Source organism: Dasypus novemcinctus, chromosome 14 (genome assembly GCF_030445035.2).
Source record: "Dasypus novemcinctus isolate mDasNov1 chromosome 14, mDasNov1.1.hap2, whole genome shotgun sequence".
Classification (NCBI taxonomy): domain Eukaryota; kingdom Metazoa; phylum Chordata; class Mammalia; order Cingulata; family Dasypodidae; genus Dasypus; species Dasypus novemcinctus.
Window position 1 is genome coordinate 65,108,830 of NC_080686.1, and position 20,456 is coordinate 65,129,285.

General features: G+C 35.1%; 1 protein-coding gene across 12 annotated transcripts in view; it reads right to left on the reverse strand.

Moving 5' to 3' along the window:
• Positions 1 to 20,456, reverse strand: part of RRM2B (ribonucleotide reductase regulatory TP53 inducible subunit M2B) — a 158,080-nt gene that overhangs the window by 98,596 nt on the left and 39,028 nt on the right. For 6 of the 12 annotated variants that reach the window (XM_071207966.1, XM_071207964.1, XM_004476404.3 and 3 more), the window contains 4 exons: positions 19,233 to 19,366; positions 13,544 to 13,648; positions 12,183 to 12,296; positions 4,203 to 8,441 (listed from right to left, as the gene is read on the reverse strand). In XM_071207966.1, the coding sequence (XP_071064067.1) occupies positions 8,289 to 8,441; positions 12,183 to 12,296; positions 13,544 to 13,648; positions 19,233 to 19,366 (506 nt within the window). In that variant the 3' untranslated portion in view covers positions 4,203 to 8,288. Of the gene's footprint in view, positions 1 to 4,202; positions 8,442 to 12,182; positions 12,297 to 13,543; positions 13,649 to 19,232; positions 19,367 to 20,456 lie in introns of those variants that run through there. The other 6 variants (XM_058275845.2, XM_071207963.1, XM_058275846.2 and 3 more) reach the window with 2 other exon arrangements.

The following is a 20,456-nucleotide window of genomic DNA, read 5'->3' on the forward strand; positions in this document are numbered from 1 at the left end:
TACATCAATAGTCTCCCTTGCCCTCTTATTCCTAGTTGATTTTAGCTAATTGGGAACCTGGGTAGGAGATAGGAAGGAAGGAGAAAAAAATCAGGGTGTTTATTACCTACCTACCTCCTTGCCAAGTTGCCTTGGGGTTAATGCCTCTAACTGAACATCATAACTTGTTAAGACCACCTTCTCTCAACAATTTTCTTCCTCTGGATTATGTAATTGCTTCCCTAATCCCTGAACCTCTTGAGTACAGGGATGCTAAAAGCCCTGTAATTTGTAGTCCCAGGTCCTGCACCATCTCCTGACTTTGTAAATAGTCCTTTTACCACACCCTCCTTGAATTATCCTACTTTGAGTTGCTATCTATTTTTTGCTGGGGCCCTGACTGATACACACATGAACATCATGATTCTTTCTAGTCACTTCCTAGGGTCACCAGTTCAATGGATACCTGATCTGACTTCCTAATTAGCATAGCCAACAATTTAAACATAGTGCTTCAATCAAGCTATCTTTCCAGGCTAAAATACATTTTCTTACTACCTGCCACTAAACCATAAGCCCATATCACATTCCTATTTTTATTATGGCAGTACCCCACTTAAGGTCCACTCAGGAAAATACAATTATTCTAGATATTTCAAGTAGGAAAGGTGGGGGACATGAAGGTCAGGAAAGACACTGCTATTGTTCAAGAAACTGAGACATGCAGGAACCACAGGAAACTGCCATTATCTCAGCCACCTGTAACACCAAAAATGAGTGCTTCAAAGGAGGCTGCCTAGAAGACATTGGCAAAATCTCATGTTAGTTCTTTTCTGACTGCCAGTGCCCATGCACCTGTCCATAGCTGCTGCTGGAGATTTTTTTTCCTCTTCTGCTTTCCAAATCTCATGTGAATGCCTCTCAATGGCAGAATAGAAAACTGGAACTCTGTAGGTGAAACAGTCTAGAAAGCATAGTTTGCAGATTTTTTTTAAAGATTTATTTTGTTTATCTCTCCCCTTTCCCCCATTGTCTGCTCTCTGTGTCTATTTGCTGTGTTCTATGTCTGCCTGCATTCTTCTCATGCAGCACCAGGAAACTGTGTCACTTTTTTGTGTGTGTTATCTTGCTGCGTCAGCTTTCCATGTGTGTGCTGCCACTCCTGGGCAGGCTGCGCTTTTTTCACATGAGGCAGCCCTCCTTGCAGGGTGCACTCCTTGTGCCTGGGGCTCCCCTTTGTGGGGAACACCCCTGTGTGTTAGGGCACTCCTTGCACGCAGCAGCACTGCACATGGACCAGCTCATCCCAAGGGCCAGGAGGCCCTGGGTACCGGACCCTGGACCTCCTATATGGTGGGCAGATGCTCTATCAATTGAGTCACAACTGCTTCACTGCTTCCCCAGATTTCTAACCTTTGCAAAATAGGGAAAGTCTTAGAAAAGTAGGCTTGGTGCTGAGTGTTAAACAATACTTGGCACATTACCATTTTTGGAAAATCATGTCACCAAGGCAATGCTACTGTTAGCAATTAAGCTGCCAAAGTAACACATCTGACAATTTGCATATAGAGTGTTGAAAGTTGATTATGAACCCCAGAAAAATATGTTCATAGTCTTAATCCATTCCTGTGAATGTGGACGCATTATAAATAGGACCTTTTGAAGATGTTATTTTTATTTAAAGTGTGGCCAACTGAGTCAGGATAGGCCTTAATCCTATTACTGGAGGCCTTACAGAGAAGGCCACAGGGAGAAAGCCACAAGGAGAAAGCCACAGGGAGAAAACCACAGGAAAAACTAGAAGCTAGTAGATAATGGAACCCAGAAGAGAAAGGAACAGACATCATTCCATGTGACAGAAATGACAAGGACCCAAGGATCACCAACAGCCAGTCCCAGAATATGAATCTTTAGGGATAAAGCATCACCTTGCCGATACCTCAATTTGGATTTCCCCTAGCCTCAAAACACTAAGCCAATAAATTCCCATTGTTTAAACCACCCCATTTTGTGGTATTTGTTTTAGCAGCTGAGAAATTAAGACATATAGCTATCCCAGTCATTGTAATTCTACATATAGGAGCAAACATCTGACTACTTCATTAAATATTCTAGTGCCCAATAATTTACTTATTCAAATACATGTATTTTATCTTAATATTACAACTAAGGAAACAGTCATTCTTTTAAAATTACATGTGTGGACAAGTTACCTATAAATTTCATTTCAGGATAACAAAAGGGCATTATAAATGCTTATTATAGAAAGTAGACATTGAATCTTATGCTGAGTAATGGTCTATTTGCTGCCAGATCCATTCCCTGCCCGTCTCTTCCTTAGCTTTCTTTCATAGGGAAGTGTATTTCTCAAGTTCTGTGCCCTGACTTCCAGGTAGTTTGGGATCAGTGAGAGGTATCAACAAATCAGACAACAGGAGGGAAAAAATCAGAGTATTTCTGCCCACCCTTCCCCCAACTTCTTGTGGCCACCCTGGAGACAGTAGCTATTTATTTTCTGAGTTGTAGTTCCCGTCATATTGTTCTAGCATCTAGGCTCCACTTAAAGCACTTATTCTTGTTGTCCCTCCATTCATAGGTGTGGTAATGGCTTCTTTTTGTAGTTTATTTCTGGGTATTGTCTGAATTCTTATCACCACCATCACATTCAATTTATAATTCCTTTTATTAAATTCTCTTTGGTTGAAATAGCTAGAGAATTTTGTTTTCCTGAGTGGACAGTTACTAATCCAATTCTGATAATGTTATAACATAACTCTAGACCATGACAGATGTCCCTGTTTTAACTCTCATAGAACCAGGTACATTTAACAACTCATATCTCACAACTAATTATAGTTTATAATTATATACTCCTGTATATGATTATTTATGTGCCAAAAGACCGAAAGCAGTCTATTTTTGCTCACCTAGCACACTGCCTAAACATAAATGGCATCGAAAAAAATTTGAAAAATCAAGGAATAAGTGAATTTCACGATTTAGGGACCATAGTATAATGCTTCGTAAACAGTCCTTTTATCAAACCCTCCTCAAATTATCCTAAATTCAGTTGCCATCGGTTTCTTGTTGGGTCCCTGACTGATAAACCTAAGAATACCTAGATATTTTCCAATCAGTTTTTTTCTTCCAGGAAGCAATTTCTGTTTTAATTAAGATCATTTTGGGGAAGTGGATGTGGCTCAAGTGATGGAGCTTCCACCTACCATATGGGAGGACCCAGGTTTGATCCCTGGGGCTTCCTGGTAAAAAAGAAAAATAGAAAGCGTGCCTGTGTGGTGAGGCAGTGCCTGCACAAGTGACTCACGCAGCAAGATGATAATGCAACAACAACAAAAAAGAGATGAAGGGGAGAGTCAAGGTGAAGCGCAGCAGAAACCAGGAACTGAGGTGGCGCAGGTGACAGGGAACCTCTCTCCACATCAAAGATCCCCAGGATTGAATCCTGGTGAATCCTAGAGGAGAAAAACAAGAAGAGAAGACAAAAAGAGAAATAGATACAGAAGATCACACAGCAAATCAACACAGCAAAAACAGCAGGGCAGGGAGAGGAGGGGGAAAAACTTAAAAAAAAAAAAAAGATCATTTTGGTTGCAAATCAAGAAATTTAAAATATTTAAGGCAAAAAATGGGCACTTATTACCTTGATAATGAAATTGTACAGACAGTATGGATACAGTTGGGCCTCGAGGGAGTTAAGAACTAGGGTCCTTTCTCTAGCTTTGTCATTAGAATAAAAGCAGTCCTCTTTCTTCAGCTTGTTAGAAAAACCCAAGGTAAGGTCTCTAACCCATTCTGGATGGCAAGCATAATACTGTGCCCAGACAGATGGAGTACTAGCATCAGCAGCCCCAGAGAATGACATGGTTGAAGAGGGAACCACAGTTTCCATAAGTGGCTATTATTTTCAGAAAAAGGGAGGGCAAAACAAAGATATTCTCCTCAATTACTCTCTGATAGTAATGACTCCACAGAGCATAAATCACCTTTCTAACTTTCAGGTCAACTTCTTATGTTCTTAGGTCCTATACTGTCACGTTTTTCTGCAGACGCTGAGATTGCCCCTTGTGTGTCCACGGTTCACAAAGAAAAAGCAATACAAATATGTATTAATATACACAACCAGCTAATATACACATTTCTGGATTAGGGTAGCTCCTGTGCTTACAAAGCAACATTCTTACTCAAAAAGAACACACACGAAATGATGTAGCTATGATACAATTTATTTCAACATATTAAAATCAAACTATAACAATACAATCCCTTTCCGTGAAAAAAAACCTAAATTTTTATATGCAGATTTGGTTTGTTTGGCCATATTGTTTTTGTGGGGTTTTTTTCTTTTTTTTAGGAGATACCAGGGATTGAACCTGGGAAATCATATATGTAAGAAGGTGCTCAACCACTGAGCTATACCTGCTCCCCATATATTGTATTTTAACAAAAATATTTAGGTATACCATACCTAATAAAAATTTCTATGTACATGGTAAATAATAACTTTGCTAAATAACTAGACAACTGAAAAATCAAAACATTATTGTAAAAGAGAATAAAATGTATAAATTAAGAACATTGTGAGCTCAATCAGAAAAAAACTTTGAATGCTATTTTGGATCTAAACAAAAAAATCACTCATCAGCCTTCATTTTCACCTACATTTTAACAGAATTAAGCCAAAAATTTGAAGAATTAAATACTTTCTTCCTAAATTCCCAGGAAGAGCTGATTCTCCTTCAAACATGTAGTAGCTGTCTAAGAAGAAGCAGACCATTTAAAGGGTAAAGGAAACAAAAGCATACATTTTTCACGTCTGTGACATTTATGCAGATTCTACTGTTGATGGTTTACTAAGTCAGCTACCAAGTCATTCAACTAATTCAAAAACAAAATACCTGATTACAGTGCTAATTTGGCTTCCAGGCAATCCATCAGCAGTTTTATCATTAAAACTTGGTTATATTTACCCCTTAGATTAATATTCACAACTGAAATTTTGGAATTCTATGATAATGATGTTAAGACATTTAAAAATGTAGGATGCAAAATTCTGAATATTAATTTTTCTTTAAATATATAAACTGCTACATTGTCTCAATAAATAATAACCTTCTTCATGAACAGCAAAATAAAAAATACAAAAGGAAGTAGAAAAATTTGGATGTTCTAAAATGAAACTATGATAATAATTTCATATATCAAGACATGATTATGGTAACCTTATATTGTAATTGTTTATTATTGTAGGTCACTGGGCAGCAAACCCCAGCCCTGTCTGAAAGCAATGGACCAAACTGTCTTCCCAAGTTTCTCCAGGCCACATTATATGCACTATGATAAAACATTTTTAATAAGTGCAATCTATTATAGAACTACACATTTTTACATTTTTAAATAATGAACTTAACTTTAATTACTATTGAAATTATTTAAATACATGTGCTATAAAAGGAAAACAGTTGTAAACATACTCTGAATTTTCTTAATCTGCTACACAATATTAAAAGAGATTCCACAATTTGTTAGTCCTTAAGATCTAAGAGCCTAAGAACTGAACATAATAAATAAATATCAGCAACCAAAGAATATATAATACCAAATGTAATAAATCAATGTATTAAAAATCTGTTATTTCAGTGTTAAGACTGCTTCATCTGAATACAGTGAGGTTTATTACTACTATAAATAACTTTGCCAATAAGGCAACTGCCTATACCTATGAGAAAGATGTAGATTCAAAAACATATTATAGTACATGCACTGTAAAATTCTTTTTTCTTTCATTCTTATATCACTACAGATATTATTGGTTTTAATTCTAAGTTTTTGTGTGGTAGCAAATGAGTATCTTTGAATATATTTCCTGAATATAGTTCAACTGTTTCTCTATGGTGCTTTAATACTTTAATTAATGTATACGATACTTTCATTAAAGATAAGATACTTTAATTAATGAGGAAATAGGCAAAAATCAAATCAAGATGGATGGCAAAGAACCATAAGATAACTAAAAGAACTAAATATAAGAAGTTATATAATAACTTCTAAGAAAAAATTATACTATAGGGACATTGACTATAAGCAGATCTTGGCCAAGTCACTTAACTTCTCTGAGCCTCACTCTCTTCATCTGTCAAATTTAAGTAGTAGCTGTTCTCTCAAACTCACAAGGCTGTTGCATGGATCCAATGAGATGATGTAAAAAACTTCTGGGAAATAACAGAACACTGTACAAAAACTGGTATTATCATAAGTTAAAATATCTCAAGTTTCTGATATTCTCTCTAATAAATGATATCAGGGCCTGCTCCTTTTACAATCACTTGAAAATTCCTCCAATTATGATCAATTCGATAGTTATGGATGAATGGAGCAAAAATTCATGCAAAGAGAAAAAATCTCTATATTTTAGCTTCTAAAATTTTTATAGTCATTTGGTCATGAGTGGGAAACCACACTGCTTGACAGGGTGCAGGCTACCTCTTGACACTTCCTAAATATTAAGAAGAGGTAGATTTCTCAGAGATCACGACCTTTCCTCAGTCTCTCTCACCATCTGCTATCGTGTAGCACACAGGCTGATTCTATTAAAGAACCATAAAACATAATAAGAAAGAACCAAAATAGCATAAAAGAAGTTTAAAAAATATAAAGAAACACTGCTGAGGTCAATCATAGATGCATTAGTCAGCTTTGAAATGTGAAATGGTTCAAACATCCCTATCAGGTAGTCCCTTTCTTAGGCCTCAAACCCTTCTTACATATGCAAATAGTTCTAGGCCAGCTTTTTCCAAACTGTGGTGAGAAGAACACTAATTAAGTGAGATGCTAACAGGTGAAAAACAGATCTGAGTTAAATACATTTGTAATATGTGGGGTAAAACAAGTTTATGTACTGCAAAATTTTTCAGTTTTTGATGTACTGACTGTATATTTCAAAGGCGAATGGAGGGAAGCTGATGTGGTTCAACTGATAAAAGCATCCTCCTACCACACAGGAGGTCCAGAGTTTGAACCCACGGCTCCTGACCCATGTTGTGAGCTGGCCCACATGCAGTGCTAGCATGTTCAAGGAGTGCCATGCCACATAGGGGTGTCCCTCGTGTAGGGAAGCCCCACATGCAAGGAGTGTGTCCTGCAAGGAGAGCCGCCCTGCACGAAAGAAGTGCAGCCCACCCAAGAGCGGCGCCGCACACATGGAGAGACACAGATTACCGGTGCAGCCGAGAAAGCGGCACACAGAAGAACACACAGCAAATGGACACAAGAGAGCAGACAATGGAAGGGGTGGGGGGAAAGAGGAGAGAAATAAAAATAAATCTTAAAAAAAAAAAAGGCAAATGGAGTGTGCAGCATTTCCCAAACTTGATCACAGAATCACTTTATCCTCTACAAAATATCTAGAGGTACTAACAGCAGTTGGAAATGCTGTTCTAGCTAGTTCTCCCTGATTCTAAACATTCCAGGGCTAAGTCTTGTTAGTTACCCTTTTAATTTCCTCTGAAGGAACAGAACTCATTTCAATAGAACTTCTTTTTTTGTTTTCTGGTCAAAATATCTAATTACAAGATCAACCATCACGATAATTTCAGATTCTAGTCCCTGAACATCCCTCCTAAAGCAACATAAAAATCAATTCCCTTTACTACATAATTAGGAGTTCAAAGAAGTTATTTTCATGTTAATGAGAACTATAATCTTCCTAAGGAAATCTCTATATTCTTCCCTCAAACATTAAAAATACAAGGACAGAATTCTAGATTCTAGGATCTAGAATCACAATTATTTTGCAGATGGGACCATTTTATTACAACACCACAGGAATTAGCATTATAATAATTATTATTATAACTAGTAGTAGTAGCAGTAGTAGTAGCCAATACTTATTTTGTAATCCTCATACACACTCTATGAGGGAGAAATTACTATTATACCCATTTTTAAAGACAAGTACACTATAGTTTAGAGAGATTAACTGACTTGTTATAGGTCAAACAACATAGTAAGAGCAGACCTTAAATTCATACCTGATTCATCACCCTAAGCTCTTAACCACCATACAATGCCATCTTATATTTTACTGACAAAAGAAAAGCATTTAGGTTACACTCTGGTTGTTAAATGGGAAAACTAGAGTATACTTATACAATATATTCAACTTGATTGAAATTTGGTTTTGGATTTCCTTTTGAGCAAACCCCTATTTCCTTAATGGAGATACCTGAGGTACAAAAGCAGAGAAAAATAACTGCTATTTACCAATAAGAGGTTTAGATATGGGAAGGGTTTTAGAAATCTGCATCCAACGTGAAGACATTATCTCTGGTTTCTGCCATAACAGCAAAACGCTGATACTCTGCAACTCGTTTCTCAAAGAAATTTGTTTTCCCTTCTAAAGAAATGTTTTCCATAAAATCAAAGGGATTTTCTGCCTGAAACACCTGAAAAGAAAAGAAATATTACTAAGCATTCTGAAGAAGACAAATTATGTCCCACAAAAAGAGAAACAGGTGATGAAAATAGAGTTCAGATCTGCCAGCACTAGTCAAGTCATCTAGATGATGACATTACTATCCCAAGGTTCTGGAGGCACTGTCCAGAAGATTGGCCAATCATGGCTCGCAAATTTTAAGGTGACTGAGATGTCTAAAACTTTTCCTAAGAAACTATACTAACATCTCTAGTATTTTAACTACTAGGAAAAAGAAGAGATTATTTCAAAAAATTAAAGAAGAAACACCAACCAACTAAAACGTTTACACAGTTTGAGAGATCCAATACACCCATGGATATTATAAGCATTACCATCAGGTACTCATATATACATCATACTAAAAAATGTTAAATTACCAAAAATTTACTGTGGTTCTGAATATATTTCTTAATTCCTAAGAGAACAGGTAATCAGTAAACTGATGTTAAGGAACCATGATCAGGGAAGATAAAATAAATGCTATTCATAGTGACTAGATGTTTCCAAACAAAAAGTGGGGCCATATTCTGACAAGACGCTTTTATATTTCTTCTGAATTCAGGAAGCAGACTGGGAGATACAGCTTGATGGAACCTGTGGGACATTTCAATGATTCATGAGTGACAATAAAAGATGATATTTATGTCAGTACGAATATGAATATCAAAGATAGGAATATATTCAAATAGCTAAATTTTTAAATGGGCAAAGGACCTAAATAGACGTTTCTCCAAAGAAGATGAACAAAAGGTCAATAAGCACATGAAAAGACACTCAACATCATTAATCATTAGGGAAATGCAAATTAAGACCACAACGAGATAAAACTTCAAACTCACTATGATGGCTAGAATAAAAAAGCAAAAATAGAAACAAAAACAAAAAACAGATAACAAACGTTGTGAGGATGTGGATAAATTGGAACCCTCATCCACTGCTGATATGAATGTAAATGTAATGCAGCCATTTTGGAAACAGTGCAGCAGTTCCTTAAAGTCAAAGATAGAGTGGCCACATGACCCAGTAATTTTACTCCTAAGGATATATCCAAGAGAAATGAAAATATGTATCCATTCAAAAACTCGTATATGAATGTTCATAACAGCATTAATCATAATAGCTAAAAGGTAGAACCAACCCAAATGTCCATCAACTGATGAATGAAAAACAATGTGAATATACATACAATGGAATATTACATGGTCATAGAAAGGAATTAAGTACTGACACATGTACAACATGGATGAACCTTGAATAGAATATGCTAAGTGAAAGAAGCCAGTCACAAAAGACCTCATGTTGTATGATTCCATTTTTATGAAATGACCAGGATAGACAAATCTATAGAGACAGTAATTAGAGTAGTGGTTACCTAGGTAAGGCTGGGGCTGAGTGGTGGGTGATGAAAATGTTCTAAAACAAATTGTGGTGATAAGTGCACAATTCTATGAATATACCACAAACCACCACATAGTACATTTTAAATGGGTAACTTATTTGCTATGAAAATTACATCTTAATATTAAAATATATATATTTAAAAGAAGCTCATACATTGCATGTGGTTGAGGTATGGGAGTCTGTGAAATTGCCTGCATGTTAATAGTATAGTAAGTTAAAAATCAAGCTATAGCAGAGCAGGTATAGCACAGTGGTTGAGTGCTGGTTTCATATGTATGAGGTCCCAGGTTCAATCCCCAGTACCTCCTAAAAACAAAAGCAAAAACACACAATTAAAAAGTCAAGCTATAGGGAAGTGATATGGCTCAATCAGTTGGGCTCCCGTCTACCATACGGGAGGCCCTGGGTTCACTTCACTGAGATATTCTGGAGACCTGCAGAAAAGTAAGATTTTACAATACATTTAGATTTTCTTCAGCAGAAGACATGTTTTATATACCTATAGTTAGCAAGTTTCCAAAGGGAAAACTAGACCCAGGGGTCAGCAGTTTTCCAATAAACAAGAGAACACAGGGAAACGGTTGTGGCTCAACCAACTGGCCTCCCATCTACCATATAGGATGTCCAAGGTTCAATGCTCAGGGACTCCTGATGAAGGCAAGGTGTCCCACGTGGCGAGCTGGCCCATGCGGAATGCCAGCCCACACTGGAATGTCACCCAACGCAGGAGTGTCCCCCTGCATGGGAATGCTGCCCAGTGTGGGAAAGCCGCCCCGCATAGGAGTGCTGGCCGATGCGAAGAGCTGGCGCAGCAAGATGACACAACAAGAGACACAGAGAAGACAAAATAAGAAGACATAGCATAACAGGGAGTTGAGATGGCACAAGAGAGTAATCACCTCTCCCCCACTCCGGAAGGTCCAGGATCAGTTCCCAGAGCCGCCTAATAAAAATGCAAGCAGACACAGAAGAACACACAGCAAATGAATACAGAGCAGACAACAAGGGGAACGAGGAAGACAGAGGGGAGAAATAAATAAAAAATAAATATATTTTTAAAAATTAAAAAAAAGAGAACACAGAAGTCAGGGTGTGAGCATACGGTTGGTGGTTTAAAGGATAGTGATTTACATTAGAATTTAAGTAAGTAAATTTTCCTATAATGAACATTCGTATAACTCATGAATAAATTCAATTTCTTTTTAATATGAGCTTGTAATTTTAAGAGCTTATTTGATATAATTATAATCTTAATTTCCCTCATTAGTTATCAGTAGACATAGGGACAACCTTGCAACACAGTTTAATCTTACAAAAAAAACCTTTCCACCACTTGACCCCTTCCTTACAGTATATCTGTTGATACTAGAATATAAATGCTTTACCAAGAAAGGTAATGATTACAACCCAGTATCAAGGATTTCATAAGGCTTCTCATGAAACACAATTTAAACTTACATTTCCCTGCTAATAAATCAAAACCTATAATTTCTAATTATCATGGTACAATACCTGTGAATTTTTGTGAATGTTCCACTTTTGCTGAGTGCAAAGTGACCATTAAGTGTGCATTTATTATATGTTTGGCACTATTTTAAGTGCTTTAAGTATACCAACTCATCAACAATCCTTTTTGTTAAGTATTACTGTCACCTCCATTTTACAGATGAGAAACTGAGATAGAGGTTAAGCAACCTGCCAAAGATCACATAGGTAGAAAGTAGTAGAACTAGGATTCAAACCCAGGTAGTCTGGCTTCTACCTCTTTAAGTTACATGAAAATCATGCCTCTTTATGAAATTAAGGGGTATCATTGCTGATAAACAAAATGACAGTAATGGCTTAAAGACAACTAAGTTCAAAGAGTCAAATTATGATAGTTAATGTATTCCTAATAATCATTATTTCCTATTTAAAGGTATTAACCCAAGAATTACAATATTGACACATGGGGAATTATATGAAGGTAAATATATATATATATGCATACTAAGTCAAATTATTTGAAGATGATCCTATTAAATATATACTTGCAATTATTACAAAGTAATTCATACATTAAGCTTATTAGTTCAAAATTTACCAGCCTCCAAGTAGGAAAGCTACATAACAGAAGTACTGTTACAAATTTCATTTTGAATTTCAAAGAATTTTACAAAAACACTTTGTTCATGCAAAGCAAGGCTCTGACATACACACTTAAAAGTAGTATATATGTTACAAATGCTTTTGATGAAATATAACATTTTAGAGACCTTACTTGACTTTAACATTCTAGCTAGTAGTAATAAGTTTTTAAATATCTTACCTTTGAGAATCCAAGTTCTACAAGTAATCTGTCAGCTACAAACTCAATGTACTGTTTCATCAAAACACAATTCATTCCAATGAGGCCAACTGGCAAGGCTTCTGTTAAAAACTCCTGGGATGTAAACAGAAACAGAATAAAGTAAAAAGCAGAACAATAAATATGTAGGTATTTTCCAAACAAAGTTTTAGTTTTATTAATTTTCTAAGACATTGACCTTGTTCATAGAAAGTATACTAAAATAAACTCTCTTGACATGGAAAATCATGTCCATTTATTTTTAAATGCTTGGCTTTTACTACTCACATTATTTCACATTCTCAATGATCACAATAATTCAAAACTAACAAATTACTGGTATTTAAATAAGCAGCACATGTTAAGACCTATATTCATATGGTTTCTTAAAAAAAAAAGGAGATGCTTGATGCTTTGTTCTGAAATATCTAGAAAAAGATTCACCTTTGTGCTGCATTCTCATTTAGAATCATCAAAGATGACTGTCATGGGGAACATGACTAGGAAAAGGAGTTAGGAAAGAGAGAAACCTCAATTAACAAAGAATATGAGAAAAAAAATTGGGATGGATCTGGAAGCCAGGAGATAAACTTGAATTGCAACTATATTGAAAGACTGTGGTAAGGAGTTAACAGAGGAAAAATAAAAAACATTTATTAACCACTGGGATTCAGTTTTCAAATGGTTAAAAAATATAAAAGTTCATTTTATGCCGGAAGCAGGGTGTAGCTTAGTGGTTGAGTATCTGCTTCGCATGTACGAGGACTCCGGTTCAATCCCCGGTACCTCCTAAAAAAAAAACTCATTTTATGATTTTCCCTCTCCCAATATGAAAGTTATGACTATTAAACTATGTAATGATTTTAAAATTTTTGTTTTACTTTTAAACTCATTCTTTAGAATGATAAAAACTAAAACACACATCCTAAATAAGGTACCCAGGTCTTTCTAGTCAGAGATCTTCCTTCACACGCTACAAATTAAGTTTTATTATTCACAAATTCATTTATTTATTCATTCTATAAACGTGCAGTACATGCTTCAAGCAAGGTATCCTCTAGATTATTGAGTATACAAAACAAACAAGACACTATCTCAGCTCTCCAGAAGCTAAAATCTAAAGGAAGGATAATTGACTTATAAACCAAATTATAAACTGGCATAATAATTGCAATACATAGTGCACATATAGTACCATAGGTACTATCAGATTGAACCATATAAAATTGCCAATATTGTTTTGATCTATAAAACGGCAATTTCATGAGTCAACCTAATATAGTAATAGTACAAATATCAGAAAAAAAGAGAGATATGCTAATTACTTAAGTTTTCCTGCTTACCTTCTCAATGTCAACAGCATTAACAATGATCTCCCTGACCTTTTCTTCTGAAGGCTTATTTACTAAGTACTGAAACATCAGGCAAGCAAAGTCACAGTGAAGTCCCTAAAATAGAAGAAAAATACTACTGTCAAATAATTTTTAATCCTCTATTTGCATACAGTGATATGTTTTGTCAATACATAAAGTGAATTCTGAGAAGGCAACATGGAACTTCTGAAGATAAGAGGGATTAATAGAATCAAGAATTTTTTTCCTTCAAATCTCATTAAAATGCCAATACAACCTATAATGAAACATTTCCAATTGTCAGCAATCTGTTATTAACATTAAGAGTTAACAAACAAGCAAGCAAAATCTACAACCAATAAAAGCATTCTGCAACACAAAAAAAGGCAAAGTAAAAAGAGCCAAAACAAAAATTCATCAACTTTTAAATGTCCAAAAAATTAAGGAATGACTGAAACATAAGAAACATTAACAAGCAGGTAGAATTAAGTCAGAGAATTTTCAAAAAGATATATAAGAATAGCTCAAGATAAAAATTAATTCAGTACAATGAAAATGGAAGCTGCAGAATTAAGTACACCATCTAAAGCTATATAAAGCGAGATGACACTACAGATAACTCAAAGAGAGAAGGAAATAAACTTGAGATACAGAAAGATGATGGAATTCCAAATTAAGTCAGAGATGGACACCAAGGCAGAGTCAATTAATACTTACAAACTACAAAGAGAAAGAAATAATCTTGTAAGCAACCATGAAAAAGAAATCAACAACGTGCACTTTAAAGAATTACAAATCAGAGTTGCTTAGGTTTTTCCAAATGAATCAATAAAAATCCAAAGACAACAGAAAGACAAGATCCTAAAATCAAAGATTGAATTCCAAAGTTTATTTATCTAGTTAAATTGTCATTCCCAGAAGAAACCATCACGAAAAAACCATCTAGACAAATGGCTTAGAAAATTTACTAGTGAAACATTTTTTTCCCAGACTTAACTCTTAAGGCTACTTCACATTACCAAAGGCTTAATTTCAAGTTACTGAAAGGTTAAAGACAGTGCTGATTAGAACTGACAACTAGGCACCTATTAGAAAAATAAATAAAAGGTAGATACTTGTCCTTGTTAAATAAATAAATAAATAAAACTAATTTTGAGATTTAAAGCAATTCTGATCAAAATCCCAAAGGGATTTTTTTAATTCAAAAATTTATCTGGTAAGTGGCTGTGGCTCAATTGATTGGGCTCCTGTCTACCATATGGGAGGCCCTGGGTTTGCGTCCCAGGCCTCTCCTTGTGAAGGCAAGCTGGCCTGTACCCGCAGAGAGCTGATAGCCTGCACCCGTGGAAAGCTGCCGCAGCAAGATGACACAACAAAAGGAGACAAGCAGACACAGAAGAACATGCAGTGAATGGACACAGAGAAGACAGCAAGCAAGCCACGGGGGGGGGGGGATAAATTAAAAAATTAAAAAATCAACCTTTAAAAAAAATTTATCTGGAAGAATAGACAGAATCTTCTAAGAAATGTTATTCTATCAATAATTAAAGCATGTAAAGCTAAAATAATTAAAATAATTTGTTATGGCATGAAATTTGATAGCTAGATCAAAGTGACAGAAAATAGCCATGCAACAGATTTTCTTAATATATAATAAATAAGTGATCACAGATCAATGGAGAAAGGATGAATTATTTACAGAGCATTTAAAAAGCTACCCAAGACTGTTTGAAATTAGGTTAAATTCTAACACTATATACCAAAACAAATTCCAATTGCATTAGAGAGCTTAACATTAAAAGCTAAGAAGAAAGTATGTGTGACTATTTAACTTATCTCTGAACATAAAGGTTAAGGCATTTGAATGTTAAAAGAACAAAAAAAAATTAAAAAGCACAATACAAACTGGGGGAAATATATATAAAAATGGAAAAATACAACAAATTCAATAAACAAAAAAATATGCAGTAAATACAACAAATTCCACAACCAAATACTTTTTGAAAGAGTCCAGTAAGTTAACTGTACTTAGTAATGGGAATAGACAAATGAACAGGGCAACCATAACTCTTTCCTTTAAGGATTATAATTCAGTGCATACTTAACTTTATAACAAATAAACTCAAATTCTGCTAAGGATATGATAAGAAAAGATGTGCTCATGCATTGCTAATAGGGCCCAAATCAGTATAAACTTTCTGGAAGGCAATCCGCAAATAAATATGAACGCTCTTTTAGAAGCATTCTATGGCCAATTGATTCTATGAAGCATTCTATGGCCAGTTACAGCTATGGTCAATTGATTTTTGATTTGGGTGCCGAATCTACTCACTGGCAGTATAGTCTCTTCAATAACTGGTGCAGGAAAACTGGATATCCACATGCAAAAGAATGAAAATGGGGCCCTACTTCATATAATAAAAATTAACTCAAAATTGATCAAAGACCTAAATATAATAACCAAAATTACAAAACTCCTAGAAAAAAAACATAGAAAAGATCTTTAGGACTTTGTCTTAGGCAATGGTTTCCTAGACTTTACAACAAAAGCACAAGCGAAAAAAAGAAAAAATACGTAAACGGGATTTTATAAAATCAAAAACTTTTATGCATCAAAGGACATTATCAAGAAAGTGAAAAGACAACCTATGGAATAGGAGAAAATATTTGGAAACCATGTATTTAACAAGGGTTTAATAACCAGACCATATAAAGAACTCTTAAAACTCAACAAAGACACACCACCCAATTTAAAAAGGTAAAGGATTTGAATAGACATTTCTCTTAAGAGGACATACAAATGGCCAAAAAGTACACGAAAAGAGCAACATCATTTGTCATTAGGAAAACTCAAATCAAAACCATACTCACTAGAATGACCACTATTTTTAAAAAAGGAAAATAGCAAGTGTTGGAGAGGATATAGAGAAATAGGAACCCTCATATATTATTGGTGGGAATGTAAAATGACACAGCCGCTGTGAAAAACAGTTTGGTGATTCCTCAGAAAGTTAAACATAGAATTACCATATGATCTGGCAATCCCGCTTCTAGGTATATACCTGAAAGGATTGATAGCAAGGACTCCAACAGATATTTGCACACAAGCGTTCACAATGGCATTATTCACAATTGTCAAAAGGTAGAATCAACCCAAGTGTTCAAAACAGAAGAATAGATAAACAAAATGTGAACCATTATTCAGTTTTAAAAAGGAATGAAGTTCTGATAAATGCTACAACATGAATGAACCTTGAAGACATCCCATTGAATAAAAGCCAGACACGAAAGGACAAATATTGTATGATCTCATTTATATGAAATAATTAGAATATGAAAATTCATAGAGTCAGAAATTAGAATATGGGTTACAGGCACAGGTGTGTGGGTAGAGAAGTTTTTGTAGTGGACAGTGGAGATGGCAGCACAAGATAATCAATTGTATATACCACTGAACTGTATACTTGAACCTGGTTAAAATGGGAAATTTTAGGTTATATATGTTATCAGAATTAAAAACTAAAAAGAAAAACCACAGAACTGTAGGAACATAGGAGTGAACCCTGAAGTAAACTATGGGCTATAGTTAATAATATGATATAATATTGTTTCAGCAATTGTAACAAAGGTACCACATTATTGCAAAATATTAACAGGGAAAACTGTGAGGGTTTTCTGTAAACATACAACTGCTCTAGTAAAAAAAATTTTAAGTTCATATCTTACAACATAGTAATTCTACTTCTAGGAATCTAATAGGAAAATAATCTGAGATTGGAATAAAGCATATTTAAAAACATGTTCATTTTGCATTTAACAAAATACAAAACCTGGAGACAACTTAAATTTCTATTATTTATGGAATAGTCAAATAAATGATACTTTCATTTGAATATAATCTAAAAAAGTAATGTTTTTCAAAAAATGCTTATCATGAAAATGTTCTTAATAACTTGTAAGTGAAAAAAGGTTATCTCAAATTGTAAAAATACAAAATAAGCAGAATATCTCAAATTGTTATAATGTCTGTGCATACCTTCATAGATTTAAATGTAGGAAAAATGTCTAGAAGGAAATACGATGAAATATTAAAAGTGATAATCCCCGTGTTTAGTTTGAGTGATCTCTTTCTATTCAGTACTCTAAATCCTTTATAATAATCATAGATGAAATTTACAGTAAAAGTTCTTAGAAATTTAAAGATATGAACCAATAAAAAATAATTGTGCAAAGTATTTTAAGGCACTTGAAAAGTACTTTCACACATGCTGTCTCCTTACATCCTAAAAGTTCAGAGAGGTTACACAACTTGCCAAGGTCACTTAGAAATAAGCTTAGACACTCGCTGCTCTCAATAAAGCCTTTTTCACACACATACACACACACACACAAAGAAAAGAAATAAGCTTAGGAGTCAGGATTAGTATATTTCACAGATGTAAAATGAATGGCTGTAACAGGCTAAACATTGGGAACGGAAAGACAAATAAGAGGAGCTCAGAGTCTAGCAGAGGAACTAGAGCAGAAGTATAATACAACGTTACGGACTCTAACAAAGAGATGGGTTCAGGTTTCAAACAAATACACAAAGGAAAGAGTGGTCAAATTTACCTAACTGGGTCAGGAAAGTTTAAGTTGCACCTTGTGAGAAGGTAATCAACAGATGAAAAAGAGAGATAGGAAAGGTGGAAAGGATATCTTAAATAGGAGAAAGAAGTGTGAGCCATAGCAAAGTTGCACAACACAGGATAACACAAAGAGAAAACAGAAACTACAGTGTAGAAAGAAGAGGAGAGCATCAGCTGTGGAAGAGGGAAGTTGAAGAGAGGCAGTCATAATGCAGGACACCTTTGGCAACTGATGAGCTTGTTCTTCATTGTCAGGCAATGGAAAGACTACACAAGAACAGTATGAAGGACAACCCAACAGTCTTAGGGATAGAGAGCCAACGCTGAGACAGTAAGGGGTAATTAAAAGTGTGAATCGCAGCAGCAGTGGTAGGAAAGAAAAGAAAGGGGAAGACATCAAGAAAGTATAAAGACATGATTTAGTTATTAACTGGACGTGACTAGTAAAAAGAAAAGAAGCAATCTAAAATAACTCACAAATCTCAAATTTGAATAATTAAATAGAAGATAGTACCACTCAATGAGATAGTGAATACAGAAGGAAGAACCAATTTTTGGAGAAAGATGATGTTTGATTTGTGAAATATTAGGTCTGAGAAATATCTGGAGAAAGCATCTAATACGCATTTGAATATATGGGATTGAAGCTCAGGAAAGGCTATTGCAGCTGAAGCTTTGTCATGTACATTTAAATGATAACTGATTCCATGGGGATAAATGACATCAGCCAGGAAGTCATATACAGTGAAGGAAAGAAGCCAAGGTGAGAATTCAGGAGCACACCAATATTTAAGAATGAGGAAAGGAGTCTCAGCCAATGAAGAACAATTTCCTGTTTTCTTTCTTTTTTTTTTTTTTTTTAGGAGGTACCAGAGATCGAACCCTGGACCTTGTATGTGAGAAGCAGGCACTCAACCACTGAGCTACACCTGCTCTCCCCTATTTTCTAATACCAGGATACTTGTCACCATAAGCACTTCCCAAGGAAAAGAAAAATAAATGGACACCAAATATGAATAAAAATATAGCTAGACAAATAGTTCATTCCTTACTTCATCTCTGCTGATGAGTTCATTGGAAAAAGTAAGTCCAGGCATAAGACCTCTCTTCTTTAACCAGAATATAGCAGCAAAAGATCCCGAGAAAAAAATTCCTTCTACAGCAGCAAAGGCCACCACCCTTTCCCCTAAAAGACATAAAATAGTTTCACTTTCTGAAATATCATATAATACAGAAATTTATAATGTGTGTGGTACTGTGTGTGTATACACACACACACAATACTACAGCTATTTTGTCAAGAAATAAAATAAACATGGACAAGGGTCTTCAGTGGCGGAACCGTGCCACCTCTCCCTAGTACACGAGAAAGGTATGTCTGCCTCAAATCCTGCATCAGACACTGGCTTCCTGCAGGCTCTGGGGTCTGGAAAAAGTACAGCTTTCCATACTCCATAAAGGAGGTGATTCACCTGTGCATCCTGTGTGCCTGTGAATGCAGGTACATGTGAGTAAGTGCAGTATGGACAAGTATGTATGTGTGTGCATTGGTTGGAGAATGGAAGGTAGATTTTATGACAAATGTGTCCCTTTTCTGGAGCGGAGAGGTTGCTGAGGCTTATATTTTTAGAATCCTAGGGTATCTTGCAGACTAGTTATAAATATTTAGAACACACTAGAATGCATCTGCAATAAACAAACACAGCTGAAGATAATAAGGATATTTATTGGATAAAATGCTTCCAATCACATAAGAAAAAAATACTGCCTTCTGCTAAAGGCATAAGGCCCACTTTCAAAGGTTACTCATTGTTAGGTAAGGACTTTGCAGAAGCCCATCTCCTAAAATGAATATAATAGCATTATATTTGTAATACTATCCCTAGAGGATGATTATGGGTCTAAACTAAAAGAAGATCATTTGCAAGTCCCCTTTATCACTACATTACATATGCATGGGAGATGTATTTACATATGTGTGTTTGTGGAGGAGAAAGGTTTGATATCTAGGACTGTAAGATAAAGGCAGCTGACAGCTTGAGCCAACTACAGACCTTTTTTAAAGATGACATCATAGCTTGTATCCCAGTACTTGTCACAGGACCAAACACATAGCAGGCCCTTAGTATGTCCTGTATTGAATCATTGGAAATTACTTAAGTACCAGATGATAAAAGACATTACCATCCATTCTATAGAAATTGCTAAAATCTGATGCAGAAATGGAATCAATATTTATAATTTCTAGAACAAATGTAGTTATAATACTTAAATTT